The sequence below is a fragment of the Thermobia domestica genome, chromosome 2 (genome assembly GCF_964235325.1).
Source record: "Thermobia domestica chromosome 2, izTheDome1.hap1.1, whole genome shotgun sequence".
Taxonomy (NCBI): Eukaryota; Metazoa; Arthropoda; class Insecta; order Zygentoma; family Lepismatidae; genus Thermobia; species Thermobia domestica.
In genome coordinates this window covers 327,262,943-327,282,057 of record NC_137455.1, presented here as the reverse complement: position 1 = coordinate 327,282,057, position 19,115 = coordinate 327,262,943, and the positions used below count along the sequence as shown (strand labels likewise).

At 37.2% G+C, this 19,115-nt stretch overlaps 1 protein-coding gene across 3 annotated transcripts in view; it reads right to left on the bottom strand.

The window, feature by feature from the left end:
* Positions 1-19,115, bottom strand: part of timeout (circadian regulator timeout) — a 1,048,389-nt gene that overhangs the window by 986,648 nt on the left and 42,626 nt on the right. For all 3 annotated transcript variants that reach the window (XM_081749081.1, XM_081749078.1, XM_081749079.1), the window contains exons 5-9: positions 13,638-13,772; positions 11,993-12,088; positions 10,243-10,403; positions 5,380-5,497; positions 217-363 (exon numbers count right to left, since the gene is read on the bottom strand). In XM_081749081.1, coding sequence (XP_081605207.1) covers positions 217-363; positions 5,380-5,497; positions 10,243-10,403; positions 11,993-12,088; positions 13,638-13,772 — 657 coding nt within the window. The remainder of the gene's footprint in view (positions 1-216; positions 364-5,379; positions 5,498-10,242; positions 10,404-11,992; positions 12,089-13,637; positions 13,773-19,115) is intronic.

The window sequence follows — 19,115 nt, the reverse complement described above, 5'->3', positions numbered from 1 at the left end:
AACGAGACAACCTCATGCAAAATCACAACGATTCTGGGATCAACAAGGGAACTTTCCCTAAACACTCTACTACTAGATATCGTGCCCTCCAAAGTTTTATCACTATTATCACAAATTGCTAACACAATTGCAGACATCTTAATGTGAAATATACAAAAGTTTCCTCGTCCAACAATATTTCAATTATATTGTTTTAAAAATATTATCCTTTCTTACCTTAACGTTATACATTAAAGTATTGTACGCTCCATTCAGGAACTCAATACAAAACTCCTTCAAAAACAGGCGAATACAAAAGGCCGATCTCCGTTCAAGATTCCCTTCTGCCATTGGTCGCCGATTTTTGGGTGGTCTTTGCTTGCGCTAAAATGGAATGTTCACAATATTATGAGAAATACGTAACGTAACAAATATATATATATATATATATGAATTTGCACACTGACTATAATGTAAATTGATCATTGCATTATCTGCAAAATTAACCCAAAAAAAAGTCTCTGACTAGTGTGTTAATGAACAGGTCTCACAACCAATTATAGTATTCCATGTTTTCACATATGAAATTTTGGAGATTTTACCATTGTTAAATTAATCATGAAGTTACACTACTATTCGATTAATTGTAAGTTAACTGAATATCGTCGATCAGCTTTAAAAAAGTAAAAGAAGTACTGAGAATATATCTAGGCTATTGTTTATATATATATATATATATATATATATATATATATATATATATATATCGGGTGTTCTAAAAATGGCGCTCACAGACTACAGAGCACTACTCAATAAGTCAAAATAAAGGGAAAAATGTATATAATTGTATATTTTTCGAGTCCTCGTCTGGAGACGTGAATTGCACTATGTGGCAACGTCGCAGACAAGAAACCACACAGAAAAGCTAACAATCTATCAAATAGTTACATCGATTCTTTCCAGACGGAAGTTAAAATCTATATACGTTGACACTAGCCTAGCATCACTTACTAGTATAACAATCGATGTAACTGCTCGATGGATTCGTAGGGCAACGTTAATGGTTCCAAGTTAATCTGCGACGTTGCTACATAGTGCAATTTTGATTCCCAATTGTGGTCAAAGGAGGCTCTGGAGGGTATGTCATTATATAGGATTTTCAACTAATTTTGACCTGAAGAATCGTGGCGCCATTTCTAGAATACCCTATATATATATATATATATATATATATATATATATATATATATATATATATATATATATATATAAGAGGTCACCCCATAACACCCTATAAGGTCTATATATATATATATTGACTTTATGCTGACATCATATCTCTCAACATCATGTTCTCTGAACCTCGCGATTACTTCGTGAGGTTAAGATTGAGTAAGCGTAAGCACCGGCCTTATGAGTTCGGACAGCTTTGATCTACATACGAATTACTTGCAATATTACCAGTTAATTTATCTTTCGTTTTAACTCTTTGCAGCACGGTGTTTCTAAAACGTTATCTAAAAGGTGGTATAACATAAGTACCATCGTGCATCAAAAAGTTAAGTAGCAAACTAGCCAAATACAATGCCAATAATTAACCTAACATATCTAAAACAGGCAAGACACATTAGTAGAATGCAAAATACGTGCACGTCACATATTAGTACTTGAAAACCCTCTGGAAAGAGATTCTTGAGTAAACCTGAAGAGAATGTAAATCAGTCTCTTAGAAAAGCGATAAATAATAGTTTTACAAGATGAATCATGCAAGATTCTGGTACACAACACGCCTGTATTTACAATGAAATCAGGTTAATATTTAAAGTACAGCCTCGCGTTGGACTGTCTGCAGCCATTTTCCAGACAGTTTCTCGATGCCATATCGATATCACGTCTTGTCCTTAGAGACAAAGACCTCAGTCACTCCTGTTTCCACCTCTTACTGGTTGGAGAAGCATCGTGATTTTACGAAATACGCCATGGACCGAAATAGGTAGTAATCTGAAAGGGCAAGGTCATGATTAAATGCCGGTTGTTGCGTCAGTTCGATGCTATCACGTTTCTTAATATTGCGTGATGTTTTTCGAGCCTAGTATAATTTTGCGTTATTTTGTTGGAGCAGGTTACGTTTTCGGTTCACCAATGTAGGATGTTTATGGCGTAGTGCAGCATACATCCACTTCAACTGTTCGGAATAAAGGTCAGTATTGATGGTACGACCGTAAGAAACGAATTCGAAGTGAATTACTTCCTCATAGCTCTACTACACACAGAACAGGACTTTTTGCTAGACATGGCACTGTTTGACGATAGGTTCTGAAGTTGGCCCTTACCCAGCCACTGTTTTTTTCACATTCAGATTTCGGAAAAACACCCACTTTTCGTCGAATGTGACAATACATTTCACGAAACGTACATCATGTGGATTTTGCAACAGTTGTTGGCATACATCCACTCTCCTTTGGCCCTTAATTGGGGTCAGCTCATGTGGCACAATGCAGCAGCTCCTAATGCTTTTCCTAAGTTCGTGAAGGTGAAGCAGTGGACTTGGACATGGCGGGATGATTTGACATTCGTCGTTGCTGACGAGGAGATTTTCCTCAGTGGCGTGCCGTATGAGCTCAGAATCTGTTACCCTGGAGCGACCGGACCATGCTTGATCTTCGACATTTTAACATCGTGTACAGAATTTCTGAAACCAACGAGTTGCGGTGCTGTAGTTCACTGTATCTTTCCCTTTCTCATGACAAATGTTTTGGGTTGCTGCTGTAGCAGCGTCGTGTCTTAGCTCGAACTCATACAATAACAATTTACGTATTGGACGTTGCTGAACATTAATAGTCACGGTCACAAAAAACTGACTAAGATGCTAACAAAGTGGTGGCCTCTGTGTTTAATAGTCCCCTTGCCACACTTCTTCTTGAGTTAGTTCGACGTTGAGCTTAGTCGATCACGAGGTATACACGCGCCTATAGTTTGGGTTGTGGAAAAATTGCAAGACTCATGACTCGCCTTTGTAGATGCTTTGGTATGACTCAAAATAAGGTTTACTAATGAGCTTTTACTTCTGCGGCAATAAACCTTTAAGTTTTTTAATGAATACAGTGAATGAGCAACAAAAATGAAGATGAAGACACAATGTTTCGAATATGACTGCTCTATTATAATTATTAAAATAATTAGCTTAATAAGGGTGTTAAAAGCTCCAACACTAAACTTTGATGCATTTGCATACTTAACGCAAGTGGGGCCGCTGTGCCTGTTAACCTCTGGTGCGTGGGTCCGTGGTTGGATTTCAGTTCATGCCTAGTGGGCTTTGTTTTTTCTCGGGATCCTCCAATTCCCTCCTACTTCCTTCATTCTACCATTTCACTCAATCTCATTATAACCGTCTTCTTTACCCTGTACGCCATAAGGGTAGGGCGTAAAAACTGGGTAATTTCTAACGCAATTGCAGAGGTTTCGCTTCGCTGTCCCTTATTTGAGAGCCGTTTCTTTAAATAAACAAAAACTTGAAAAGAGTGAGAAAAAAATAAACCTTAAAATGTTTCTTCTTTTTAACTTCTCTTCTGATAAGAAAACACCAGGAAAAGAAAGCAGCATAAAAGATAGTAATTTATCCTGTCTTTTGGCACCGAATCAAATCCCGGACTTTGCGTTTGATGAACGAGTGGTTTTCATTAGAATCCCAAATTAGCCATGGAAACAAAAAACGCCATTCCAGACACGGAAAAGACGGTAAGGGAAAACGGGAGTTTAGAGACGTCGCATTTCGATCTGCTGTTAAGGTAACCAATGGTTACTGCAGCCGTTTCCACTGGTCTCGTAAAGGAATGAAAGAAAGAAAAAAACTTCAAATGTGCATTAATTACTAAAGGCAACAGGATATAAATCAATAACCCACTATGAAATGTGCTCCAGGCGTAATAATCCACCGAGTCCGTATCGGCTCAAAGAAACGTTTAAGCTCCTACACTTGACTGCCACCCACATTGTTGAACTCACTCCAGCGATCACGGTAAAGTTCATTTTTCATTCATACGATTAGTAATCTGTGGATCCGACAAAACACAGACGCGATCACCAGCTGCCATTTGTACAATAAATTAAGTCACTGTCTTGCTTCTTTATACGTATTTAACTGTACTAGTCTGTCGCTACGCTTGACTTTTTTACAAAGGGAAAGATATGACAAGCATTTAATTTGATGAGACATTTCAATATAGTGGAAATTTTACAGTCGTAGTTAAAAAAGCCGTTAAATATAATCTGAAGTTTGCAACATGATAACAAACATGATTTGCATTCCAATGCATACAGCAATTAAACGGCCTTGGTCATATTCAAAACTGCTCAAGTTCTCTCGTTGGTCTAGTGGTTAGCGCGCGCGCCTTTGGCACATGGGATTGCGGCTTCGACTCCTGGTGGGAGAGCAATTGAAATGAGAACACATTACAGAGGTTCAAATTTCACTTTAAACTTTAAGTCCACATATCATACAGCCTCGCTGCTGAAAAGGGACGCTAAATTTCGACGAACAAACAAGTTGTTAAACCAAGAACACAGCGTTTTGCTTTTCTGAAATAGTCCTACGTAATTCTCAATAACGCTCAATAATGAAACAACAACAGTAGCGTACTGGGCCTTCGACGTCTGTGACTAAGCCCATCACACATATGAGGAATGACGTCCTCCAGCGACCACACTGCCCGGGAAATTGGAGAGGAAAGAAGTGGCCTGCAACTATTATGCTAGGTACCATCCTGGCATTTGCCTGGTGTGAATGAGGAAGAACCAGGAAAGATATCACTCAGGATGGCTAGCCTGAAAAAGCTGTTACACCTTTCCGACCGGGAATCGAACCCGAGACTGCTTGCACCAAAGGCGAGGAACGGTAGCGTAGTCAGTAAAACATATACCTACCAACAAGACGACTTGGTTTCGATTTCCAACAATAAATCATGCAAGCATGTGACTCTGTGGACACTGCAGTGCATTGCGGTGTCCTTGTAGACTGATAGAAATGTCTTATGTTATTTATTACAGATACCAAGCAACTCATAAACACATTATATATGATTATATATGTGAACTTTAACAGTCTGTAATTCTTCAACAAATGCTCGTTAAAATGTAACTTCATATTCGTACTCCTGTTTGCCTTAAACGATATATTACATGACTCCTTCTCTCTTGAAAATTTATAGCTAAATATAATATGGCGGGTTTCAAGACGGCTGCCATAATGTACACTACCCCCTTATATGTCCCCTCCCCCTATTACATCACATATCATTGTCACACTATTTTCAAATTACAAAGGTGTTGCCTGACTTTTGCTTCACCTTGTATACTGTGCACCCTGTGAATATAATAGTTATTTAAACAACTAAAACTAACCTTCTCTTCATCAAAGGAAAGAGTATTCAGTTTAACTAACGGCTTGTGGTAAATAAGATCATTGTCACTTATTGACTTCATGTTTTTAACGCAGTAGGTTCCTCCAAACCTTGAATGCCTGAAAGAAACAAAAAGCTATTAAAATACATGCTTCATATAAACTTTATATTAAAAGTCCTTGAATTTGACGTAGTTTAAAACAAAACATGTAAAAAACTATTTTATTTACATTAATTCATTCATTACTATTAAGATTGTTTGCTAAAGGTAAAACTTAGAAAGAAAAAAAAGAAAGAAAAAAAGAACAACAGGTACTATAATTTACTTTAAAACTGACGAAATGTTTTCTTAGTGATTTCCATTAGTACAATGTACAAGCGACTACTTCTCCTTTAACATGAAGCTCCCTCGTGGCTCCCTCCTGGCGCAGTGGTTCTCTACCGATGTGTCGCGATACACTGGTGTGTCACGCACTCCCTTAAGGTGTGTCGCGAAATTTTAGAATTTAAAAATCATGAAAAATTTAATAATAATTAAGTTAAAATCGAAACAGACTGTACCAGTCGACACCTCCAGCGGTAACAATAGTGCTCAGTGCTATAGAGAAAAAAATTGAAATATTTGAGTTTTATGTCCCACGATTATGGCGGTTAAGCTAAAGGAGACGGTGATGATGAGTGATGGATGAAATGGTGGAATGAAGAAAGTGAGAAAAAACGGGAGAACCCCGAGAAAACCCACGCACACGGTGTTTGTCCAAAACAAAGTTCACTTGGCTGGGGCTGGGATCGAACCCGGGACTCCAAGCACCAGAGGTGAACGCTCTACCACGAGCCATCGCGGCCCCCAGTGCTATATAGAGTTATTATGAATACTAATAGGCTTTACTATTATATTATTATTATTATTATTATTATTATTGTTATTATTTATAACAAAAATATCAAACAAGTGTGTCGCGATGCCCTCGCCCTAGACGTTCGGTGAAGTGTGTCGTCAGTGAAAAAAATGTTGAGACCCACTTGAACCTACGCACCTTCGGCGTGGAAGATCTAAATTCGAATTCCGGCGGGAATTCATGTCGTTTAGATTCCATGTTAAGCAGTACGTCCATGTCTCAAATCGCCTCGCTACTGAAAAAAATGATCAACTTTAATCTAACTAAACAAAAGTTCTTGCATACTTGGTATCCCTAATTCTCATTCTCAGCATTTTCCCCCTACTGTAGCTCGTAGTTACCAATTTGTCATATTACTTTTGAAACCACAGGGAAAAAGAACTGGCCACCCTACCCATGCCTAACTTGTCCAATTTAGCTACATTGGGGTAAATGATCTAGAACTAGGCTTTGGGTGAACACTTAAACGAACAGAATTCCGCCGAAAATTCTCGGAATTCCATTTTCAGTATATACAGAAAGGTTATTTATTCTGGCCAAAATGTGACGTCCAAGCCCCTCCTTAATAGAAGGGGGGGCACTGTGGCTCAGTGGTAGAGCGCTTATCTCCGGTACGTGGGAACCCTGCTCCCGCCAAGTGAACTTTGTGGTGGACAAACACCGTGTGCGTGGGTTTTCTCGGGGTTCTCCCGTTTCCTCCCACTTTCTTCATTCCACCATTTCATTCATCACTCATTATCACCGTCTCCTTTAGCCTAACCGGCATAACCGTGGGACGTAAAACTCAAAATTTCATTTCATTTTCATTTTTTCCGGTACGTGGGGTCGACAGCTCGATTCCCGGCCAAGAAAATTGTAGTGGACAACATTCTGCATCACGGTATCGTTTGTACTTTTCGTTTCGTTATTGTGCCAGAAGAAAATAGATATTCCCAGCAAAACATCCTCAAGCCGGGTGACATTCTCTCCTTACAAGAAATCTCGTAGATTGTGAACGATAGCAATTCTGATCTTTATGTGCCCGAGTCAGGGAATGAAATATCGGAGGTTTCTGAAAGTGAAGAAAACATTGGTGCAGGCCGGTGGAAGTTGGAGCACTGAAAAAGAGATGAAGAACTGAAAATAATCACTCCTAAATTCGGTGGCGAACTTCTGTTCACGTATCTCAAAAACCGATTTCCGTAGTTGTCTCGGTATCAGCAAAAAATATGATATTTCGGAAAATCGTACACCTATTCAAATCTTCCAATGCTTTCGGTCTAATGAGTACATACAAAATATAGTGACTGAGACTAATAAATATGCCGAACAAATAAATAAGGGAGCAAGGGGGGCTGTTAGTAGAACATCGGTTAAAAAAATCACTTTGTTTGAAAAAAATGAAATGAAGTCTTTGAGTTTTACGTCCCACGGTTATGCCGGCTAGGCTAAAGGAGACGGTGAGGATGATAAATGAATGAAATGGTGGAAGAAAATGAGAGGAAACAGGAGAACCCCGAGCAAACCCACGCCCATGGTGTTTGTTCACCACAAGGTTCACTTGGCTGGACCTCATGCACCAGAGTTGAACGCTCTACCACTGAGCCACCGCGGCTCCCCATCTCTAAGTTTGCATCACTAACAATCTGTCAAATTTCATTTAATTACCTTCCAAAACATAAGGCCCACGACTTTTTATCGAAAGCTTTAAAAACTGCTGTCACCAAGATTTTACAAATGTAAATACCCTCCGGGTTCAAAGTGCTAGATAACCTGATTCAACCTGAGACACTGCACACCAGAGGCAAAAAATCTGTGCACTCCTTGATCAGACTTCGTTGAAGTTAAAACTAATTAATACTACAATATAATTAGCATTTAACGGAAACAATTTTATTCATACAGAAGACATAAATTATTCGATTGATTTCATTCAGTTAAACAAAACGATTGGTGGGTGTGAATCAACATGCATAGTTTTCGAGAAAATAAAATAAAACTGTAAACCTAAAACTTTGATGCTGCACGGTTACTACGCTACCTACTGAGACGAAACTGATGCTGAAGTAGATCATCACCCACCAAGTCTTTCATTATGACACTAAGAAGAGATAGTAAACAGTGTGATTAATGAAATACGATAAGTTTCATAATTATGATTAATTCTTAAAACTTTTAATTTGTTTAATAATAATAATATTGTCTAAAGATGAATCGATAGATTACATAGAACTTAACAAAATGACATGCTGAAGGGTAAATTCTGATCCGTAATTTTCGAGAAAAACTAACTTTTATGGCGTTAAAATGTATATCGTTGGCTGCAGGGATAAAAGTGAATCTGAAAAGGTAGGGGGACGCATGACGTCACGCCGTTACCCGTGTCTATGTTTGCCCATTGTATTTTTTTTTAAAGAAAGTGGGGGGACGCCACGGATATTTTCTGGAAGCGAGGGGACAACGTCCCCCGCGTCCCCCCTCACTTTTACCTCTGGTTACCTGCCAATCTCATGTAGTTGATAGTTTTTATTCTGCCACAATAGATTACGATTTATCTGTGTATTGTATGGAAGGGGGCAGTCAAAAAGTTTTCGAAATGTTGTTGTAGCTCTTTATTACCATAATATATGAACATATTTACTTAATTGCCTTGGAATTAGGCAACTTCGGAACACATAGACACACACACATACTTCACTGCTGCCTATTGCTGGGAACACAGACGAAAGTCCTCTTTTGGTATCTTGCGAAGTTTAGCCGCCGTGTTGGTTTTGATCTCTTTTACGTGGCGAAATGGATGCTTCTGAGTTTATTTTTAGCTTTGTGAAGAATCAAAAATCTGTTGGTGCTACATTGTTTTTAAGGCTATCAAAATCTTTGAAGCAGATTTCCTCAATTTGCACATGAACTTGATGTCTGCCCGTTGCTCGAACTGAGACCTTGTGCCAGCTAATCATCACACAATCCTGCGTTTAGCTTCACTACTCATACAATGCTTGTTATAATCTGTTCACATTTATTAAATTCATAATTAGACTACTTACGGACTGTATTGTACAAGATTAATTTTGATTGCATCAAAAATACCAAAACTACAACATTCCAGGAATTATTTGATCGCCCCTCGTATATCAAAAATGTATTGTTGAGTAGCAGATTGTATTTATTATATGGTTTCTCCTAACAGTGACACGCATATTAGTGAACCGTGACGTTCATACTACTTGTATCACTGTCAATATTTAGACATTTCAATAATCCTATTTAAGACTAACACATGGTTGCATCCTATTCGGATATCAAGGCACAAGGGGTAATTTCCACCACCTATGAGTAACCACTTGTGTTTTCGTTTTCCTCACGTCTCTACTCGACAGATAACATACATCACATAAAAGAAACCGCTCTCGTTCTACTTCCCTTCTCCAAAAGCAGGTTGAAATATTATCTTAAAGCCCTGCCATGCTAAAAGAATTCTAATGCACCTTTAAAAAAAAAGAAAAGAAAAGAAAAAACAGAGGAAGAACACAGAATGGGAAGATAAACCATTCGGAGATATTTTCAAAAAGTTTCCGCAGAACCATACATGCTCATGCATTTTTATTTCCAGCGAAAAACAGATTTGCGAACAGCTACAGGCATCAACTTGGCCACCTTATCACTGAACTTTTTCCCTTCTTTTAAAGTTTCTTCTTCTAACCTTTTTTTTTTCTTTTTTCTTTTTCCAAGAGGCATACGTCAGAGCAGAAGCAAAGTAAAAGCAGAGCAGCATACGGATCCAAGTGAATGTAAACTGACAGCGTATAAAAGTGTTCATGCAACGTTTCTCAGGGAGCTATTTGAAGAATCAGACTCAAGAAACTACGTTAGGATTTTTTTCTTTTCTTTTCTTTTCTTTTCTTGTGTATGTGTCTGAATTTGCACATGATTTATGATGGAAAAACTGCCAGCCAAGGCAGACAGAAGAACTTCAAATAAAATCTCACCTTGAACCTTGAAGTTTTACTTTTTTCAGCTTTTCGGCTGCTTCTGCGTGCCTAATTTGCATTAGTTCATATTCATCCCTTTCCTTTTCAGCGACACTTCTCTGCGAGGCAGACTTCGCCAGGGTTGCCGGATTTTGCTCTCTCAACATCAACGAAACGATCTGAAGAGAAACGTAAAGAAAAAATAAAATCGATTCAAACAGACTAAACATAAAATCAAGAAGGGAAAAAGCAATAAATAAATAAATAAATAAATATATAAATCACCAAATAAAAAAAAGTATAGCACACAAAATAGAACTCTATATGTCAAATGTATAGAACTCTATACTTGATTTCACGAGGGTTATTCAAAAAGTGATGAGGTAACAACTTTCATACCAAAGAAACGTGTCTCATATGATGTTCTTAGCATATAATTAGGAAAATTTATACTACATTGCGTATTTAAACCATGTTAATATTCTGGTAACTGATTAGAGAAGTTTATACTCACTCCTTTTTACCAATTTGTCTCACTGACTGAACTTTTTAAATAATAATAATAATAATAATAATAATAATAATAATAATAATAATAATAATAATACAAGCAAATTAGAAATTGTCTTCTTAGGATCTACTTTAAGAAAAATATTTTCTGTTATAGTTGCACTTTACGATATTCTCATGCACAATCACAATAGCACAGGAGGCGAATTGATAAATAATATTTAAGAATTCAAATAATATTCCTAGTTAGTTTACATCTTTATTCAAAATAAAATTAAAATAAAATGAAATCTTTGTTTTACGTTTCACGGTTATGTAAGCTAGGTTAAAAGAGAAATGATGAGAAATGAATACATGTCTACTATCTTCAAATGTTGGCATCACTGTACATCATGACTTCACAGGTATGGTTCTACTCATAATTAGATTTTCTACTTGTTATAATTTGTGTTCCGTGCCATTTAACAAAACTTCATTTTGTTCTCAGTTGGCAACACTGCATTACGTATGATATTATTGAGCATGTCTGTGGGTACAATGTTTGCTTACTATACTGTTGTGTCATGTCATTTTCATTAATTTAATCCTTTTGAAGTTCTTTCTGTGTCAGTATGTCTTTTGCATTGCTATCTTCACATGATTCTGGATTCTTTCCTTTGTATCTCCTGTGTTTTGGGTGTTGGCCCGTAAAACTTTGGATTTTTCACTTGTTTTCACTCCTCTATCGATTGTACATTATTTGATTAGGCAATGCTACTATCAATATAAGATGTTCCCTTGTCAGAATTCTAACGTACTCACGCCACAATTTTTATACAGGGAACTTGGCTACGAGCACATAATTTGATCTACTCGCCAACTACCTCTATAAAACTTGTTGTGGAAGTACCAAAGGATTCTAAAACTTGGATATTTGGATAGGCCACATACTAGTTCCTAAGTGAAATACTGACCCGACTACGGTAGGTTCCATAGTTTTGGAACTATGGACCTTTAAAGTTCATGTTTTCGGCAGCCTATAACTCCGAAAGGAAGCATTTGTGCACCCAGATTAGTCTATACTTTTTGTCTTATCTTGGTGTCAGGAATCACCTTCCAAACGTGGTCGGTGTTGTTTTGAAACACCCTGTATAGGGCCTAGCCAACTTCTTTTCAGAAATTCCTTCCAAACCTTATATTGCTACTGTTTTCCGTACCTGGAACACAATAAATAAATAAGTAAACATTTTTAAAAGTCAAAATACAGAGATGCCCTTACCTCTAATATGTGCATGTAGAATTGAGTTTCGTTTTCGGATGATGCAATATATAAGAAAAGATTTTCCATTCCCGATAAATGCAGAGCCCATAGAATCTAAAGTAAAAGAAAAAGAAATGTTAACAAAGGAAAAATAGGAAACAATAAAATACACGAACTTTCTTACAAACTAAACCTTAATTTTTTAAACTGGCTTTAAAAGCAACTTATTAATACATCTTTGGACACTGCGTTCTGGAACACGTAAATACTAACTAATCAGTCATTTTCACTTTTGCATCTCAAGAATACGAGCTTCATTTCCGACGGAAGGGGAAAAACGTTCAGTAATCGTGAGACAAAAAATTACGCAACACACGACACTAGTAACTCTTTGGCACTAGCAACACTGTTCTGCCATCTCAAGCTAAGTTAATACTATATATACACTAATAACATGTAGGATCTTCTTCCGTTTTTCGAGGTCTTGATAGAGACATCTGGAGGTCTGATAAACCAACCTGATTGTAATTGGCCTTCAGTGTCGATATGAAGGTGAGGGGATGTTTGGAGAGGCTGAAGTTTCGTTGCCAAACTTCCACGGGAAAAGCAATGGCCTCAGTTTTCACGAATGCAAAGGATGTTGTGCTCATCGATTTTCTGCCGAAAGGACAAACCTGCAGACTCTTACTGTTTCCTCACCTGCGACAACTAATTCAGTTGAAACGCCCTGACCAACTGAAACTTGTTGTGTTCTCTTTCTTCATGACAACGCGCCGTACCACACTACTCGCAAGACATTCAAGCGACTACATGTCTGAGAGCTTAAACTGATCAAACATTCTCCCTATTTACCACACTTAGCACCTTTAGACTATCCTCTCTTTCTTACCATGAAGAATACATGAAGCAAGAGCATTTCCGCACAGATGACGCTGTTTTCGATGCTATAAATGACTGGTCACGCACCAAAGAAAAAACTCTGTTTTACAGTGGGTTAAAGAAACTGGAGGACCGCCGAGACAAGTGCATTCAAGTACAAAAGACAGATGTGAAACGCACATAAATTCCAGCTCACTATAACGTTCCTTACGTGTCCAGTCAGAAACCTTATAGCTGATCTCGTAAGTATTAGACCTAGCCGAACGATGCTTAACTTTTATGATCTCATAAGAATTGGGAACTCATCACACTACTAGAATTTCGCATGGCACGCAGTGCAAAAATATAATAAAAAATAGAGGTTATCTACCGTAGTAAACGCGTAAACCATTTAATAAAAAAACATAGCAAATACAACACTATCGTACCATACATATAACGTCTACGCCCTTTCATATTACGAATAGACCAATTCAGCATTAAAGCCAGAAACGTTCAACTAACATTACTAGTCATGTGGGTTAACTTTGCAAGATGGGTTCACAATTAGAATAAGTGACGATCCATTTATGTTGATTTTTATTTGAATTTTACATGCCTACGATATAGGGTATTGAATATCGTAAACTTCAGACCACATACCATGAGTTTCTTCGCACCTCCCAGATGTGAAATCGGGAACGATTTGTACCTGAATTTGAATTAAAAGAAATAATTACGCTTATAACAGCTTTCAATACAACACATACTAACTACCGGCTTCTGAAAACCTAAAATATTTTACCTGATCATGGACGCTTGCGTCATTATCTGTTCGTCTTTCGTACTCGGGATCAGCTGGTACTTGAAGGACATTTCTCACCAGGATTAAAATACGGGCGATCAACAAATTCTGTTCTTCGCTTCTTTCCCTCCATTCCTAAAACCAATGGTTACCATTATTACACTCTCTTAAAATTAGATACGATTCTATCACTTTTAATTATGGACAATGGGCAAAAATATTAAACATTGATAGACAGAAAATTATACGCATAATTGAATGACTAAACAGTCAGACAAATGTAAAACCAGCAAACTGTCCAGCACATATGTGGTTCAAACCATGCAAATAATTCCAGCTTAGAAAAAGACAAGAAATGGCATACGTTAACAACTACAATAAGACATTTTAGATAAGTTATTAAACACTATGAACAAAAATGAATGGTAAAATAGCTCATGAATTGTATCTTCGTATACTTTAGTAATGTAATAAAACCTCTGAATAACGGACATCTATGAGACATGAGGATCTGTCTCTAAAAGAAAGGTGTTCCATTGTTGCCTGAAATAAGCGTGTAAGGTGTCTATGTGTAGGTTTCTTGGTACGCTGAATCGAATAAAGGCATTACGTCAAATAGGATGAAAAATGTAAAAAAATAGTGGCCGTCCGACTTTCCAAACATTTATAATTTCCACAATTATTAACCGATTGGAACGAAAAATGGTCAAAGGTGTTTGTGCGAAAATTGTACGATCGGATCACCCTTGATAATATAGGAACAGTGTCGGATCGCTATTTCATAATTAATTTACTTTCTTTAGTACATAATAAATTGCAAGCTCCTGTCTTCCGCAATATGATTCCGCATGGCGAAAGTCAGATTGCAATATTAGTACAACTAGTGATTCCTCTCTTAATGTCAATGAAGTGTACTTTTCTGAAGTAAGTGACGGCATTAACTGTCAGAGTGGAGACTTGTGGACGAACAATGTCTCTTATGTGCTTATTGCCGTAAAGTATTGTGTGTCAGACATTTCTTGAACAGAGAGTGCTTTCATTGATCTAGTGTTTACTACTTCGAATCGTTTCACAATGTATGTTTTTACATACGACGATATGAGGAACTACTTTACTTTGTGACATGCACCAACTTTATGTGATATACAATATATTAGGCGTACAGGTTTTCGTCTTTTAAGTGGAAGATACTTTGTTTATTGATTCATAATTGACTCATTTTCTATGAACTAAAGACATAATATATTAGCAAGTAATGTCATATAATTTTGTTCTTTGTATAAGTGGCGTTTGTTATTCCTCACAGTCCCTTCGTCTTCCAGCCTCGGCAAAAGCTACGCCACTCACCCCAACACTCAACACCATTTTTATTCGCTCTGGTGCATCTTTCGTAACGTTTAAATACAATTTTGAAACATATTCACTTTAAACATAGCCTAAAATCCACAAAATATCAGAGCACCAGATTTCCCTTTACCCCTCTATATCTCCAGAACGATTGAGATCGAGGGTTTTTTCTCTCTAATGGAATTCAATGTTCGCAAAAACACTTCGATTGCGCATAAACTCATCCAAATTTTCGTGTCACATTTGAATCGGCTTTCTCGTTAGTCTTGAAATATTACGGCAGGATTTATTCACTTTAGACCTAGCTGTTAATTATTGTGTTTGTTTTCCTCCCTGGGAAAGCGAATGCTCAGTCGTAGAGCATTTCCTTCTGTTGCAGTGGGTTCCTGGTTCGATCCCACCATAAACACATTGTTCGTAATCGAACGAAGGACTCACCGCAACAGAAACAACTGCTCTATTCGTGAGCATCCGTGCTTCCAGAGAAAACATAAAATACAATAATCAATAAACAGGACTAAAATGAATAATTTCTGTCTCAAGGCTAAGAGATTACCGAAAGGCCATGTGCAGAAGCTTTATAGATAACGTTAAAGAGAACAGTTCCTACATGAAGACTAAGTGGTTAGCGAAGAGTTATATTGAAGAAGCTTCATAGATAGTACTAAAGAGAATAATTCTTACGTCAAGAATACGAAATTAGCGAATGGCTATAGCGTAGAGAAGCTTCACGTCGATATTACTACGTCATGACTAAAAAATTAGGGAAGGATTATAGTGCAAAGAAGCTTAGGTAGTACTTAAGTGAATAATCCTCACTTCAAGCCCAAGAGATTAGCGAATTTACTACAGTATAGATAAGCTTCATATAGATAGTACTAAAGTGAACAATTGCTTATTCTTCAAAGATAAGAGATTAGCGAAGGGCTATATGCAAAGAAGCTTCATAGGCAGTATTAAAGTGAATAATTTTTCTCCAAAGCTAAGGGATTAGCGAAAAGCTATGTGCAGAGAAGCTTCTTAAATTTGTGACAAGTGACTGACCGAACCAGATGGCAGGAATACTTATTATTAGTGTCACGCAAGTGGTCTTTGTAAGATTTTAATATACGTACGTGTGTTCGTTACTCCACCCAACCCTTTGAACGAAAGCGAAGATCTGAATTCTGTTTCTGGCAATAGATAGCTCGAGCGATTATCTCGGTTGAGATTGTTAAAGGAGTCAGTTTGTTAACATTTTAACGGGAACGGCACTTTAATGTGGATTATCAATATTCCATTCATTTATAACGTACGTTTCGCGTAACATTAATATGGAACCCTCAAAATATTTAAGAGCTACGAGTTGTATAAACATTTAGGAGAAAATATTTCGATATTCTTAAACCCTATTGTAAACGCAAGGCCATTCATTCATACATAAGTTTCACGAGACCCTCTTTAGCAGTTTTTTTTTTAAACATTTTTATACAGACTAATTGGCACTACCACCTTCCAAATATTTGTCATTCTTTATGACACTTCTTGTAAATAATATATATATATATATATATATATATATATATATATATATATATATATATATATATATATATATATATATATATATATACACCAAGCGTAAGAAAAATTAAATGAAATCTTTGAGTCTTACATCCCACGGTTATGCCGGTTAGGCTAAAAGAGACGGTGATTGTGAGAAATGAATGAAAATGGTGGAATGAAGAAAGTGGGAGGAAACGGGAAACCCCGAGAAAATCCATGCACACGGTGTTTGTCCACCACAAAGTTCACTTGGCGCAAGCTGGGATCGAACCAGGGACCCCTGCTCTACCACTGAGCCACCGCGGCTCCACCGAGAGTTAGAAGGATAGCAGTTAGCGTTATAGCTTTTCAATCCTGAGTTCGAATCCGACGACTATCACTTTGACAATTTTTACCAAGGTTTCCCTCAGCTGCATCAGGCTAATGCCGGGACAGTTCCTTAAAATATAGTGGGCTCAGTGGTAGAGCGTTCACCTCTGGTACGTAGGTTCGTTCTCTGTGATGGACAAACCCCGTGTCCGTGGGTTTTCTCGGGGTTTCTCTGTTTCCTCCCACTTTATTCATTCCATCATTGCACTCATTTCTCATCATTACTATCTCCCTTAACCTAGCCGTAAGCCCTAATCGACTTCCTTTTCGTTTGTTGTTGTTAACATGGTTGTTGACTGTTCACAATGTCAGCGTAAATTGACCTCAAAGATTTGTTTATTTTGAGGTTTCTTAAAATAAAATAAATAAATATCGAAAAGGCACATGCGGTACAGTCTCCTGTTTTAAGAAATCTTACAAATAAAAAGATAGAAACCTTATAAAAGCCTTAAACAGAAGTTATAAACTTGTGTTTGGATATATATATAACATCCGAACTGAGTCACGTTTTCTTAATACTACGGCCACGTGACATTCGCTCGAGTTTCCATGGCAGTTATGAAACGAAAAATGCCTGCTATTTCCTTGAACATGACTTCAAAGTAAAAACATTACTCTTTAAAAAGGAAACAAAATATATACACGCGTATAACGGAAAACTTCTAAGTTATCCCTGATGACTATGATTTCTTACTTAACACAAGGAAGTGTTAAGTTGTGAACGTCATTAAGAGCTATGGAAATCTTTTACATTACCTTTTCGTACATGGAAAAACAGTCATAGCATAGTATCTTTCAAATTTTACACCTATCGAGAGATGCGTTGCGTATTGATCGTGTACACACATTAAACACAAGAAAAAAAAAGTTACCACGGATCTAGTAGGAGAATTCACATGCGTGATAAAATCTGTTTTGGTTCAATTTTGCGGTTTACGAAATATAAACATGAAGTCTGCGGTTTACGAAATATAAACACAAACTAACTGAAACAATCACACGATTAATTGTATTTCTCTTCTGAAATGTTTCATTCGATCACTAATTAAATTAGTTTAGGATTTTTTTTCTTTTCTTGTGTTATTTTTTCAACTTTCTTTGGTACATTAACTTAAAAGAAAAATAGATAAAACTTAATAAGTTTTTTATTTAAAACAACTCTTTTTAAAATAGAAAGAAATATATTAGTTCTGATTTTAGTCATTTCTGTCTATTGTGCTGACATAAACTCTCATATCTGGGTTTGAAAATACTATCGATTTCGAATAGATATTAGTACAGCATTAAAAATTCCCATTAATTCTATAACCGTGTTATCTTACTGACACCAACACAATTTCCCACTGTTACAAAATAGAAGAGCTTAGAAGGTAACAGAAATAATCACCCCCAATTTGCGCAAACATACTCACAGCTCAAATATTTGCAGACACTTTCACGATGATAGGTTAATTTATTTTTACAATTATACAACATATATACACATTCCTTTGTTTCAAAATACAAGGAACATTCAAGTCATTTCGGGACATTTTTACTGGTCTAAAATCAAAACCACAAGGTAGATGTAGTGCATGAAGTAGAAATTGGCAACTGTGTCCTGTTACTGGTAGTCGGCATTCATTTCGCGCGCCAGTCCTGTGACCGTTATTCAAGATAGTGGCCAACACTGTGAACGTCTGCACGGAAGTGTATGGTAATGAAGTCTTTAGAGAAGGAGAGCTCAAACCACTTAAATTTACAAAAGATTTACATAAGGCTGAAGTGTCTTCAATCATGTGTCCTGGCCCTGCAGAGTTTTCGAGTTTAGTGTGTAATAAAACCCCGTGAACGGAAAAAGTATAGTGACGTATAATCACTATATGCAGATAGCAAAATAACGGAAACATCTATGCATAGCAACCGTAGTCTTTGCGAATCAGTAATACCAAAGATTTATGAAGTGCAATTGACCTATATTAATGTCGTGTTGCGCGATCATAATGCGCGAAAGCGATATACTAAGGATTCGAGTGTACAGTAGCAAATATAACCTCAACTGTCAGTATGTTAGGTGTATCGAGACCAACAGTGTCCAAGGGATGACAGCATACCCAACTCCACGCTATTTGAGAGTTGACCAAAAGAAGCACTGACTTTTTAGGCGGCGGCGGCGGCGGCCACCACCACCACCACCACCACCACCACCACCACCACCACCACCACCACCACCACCAC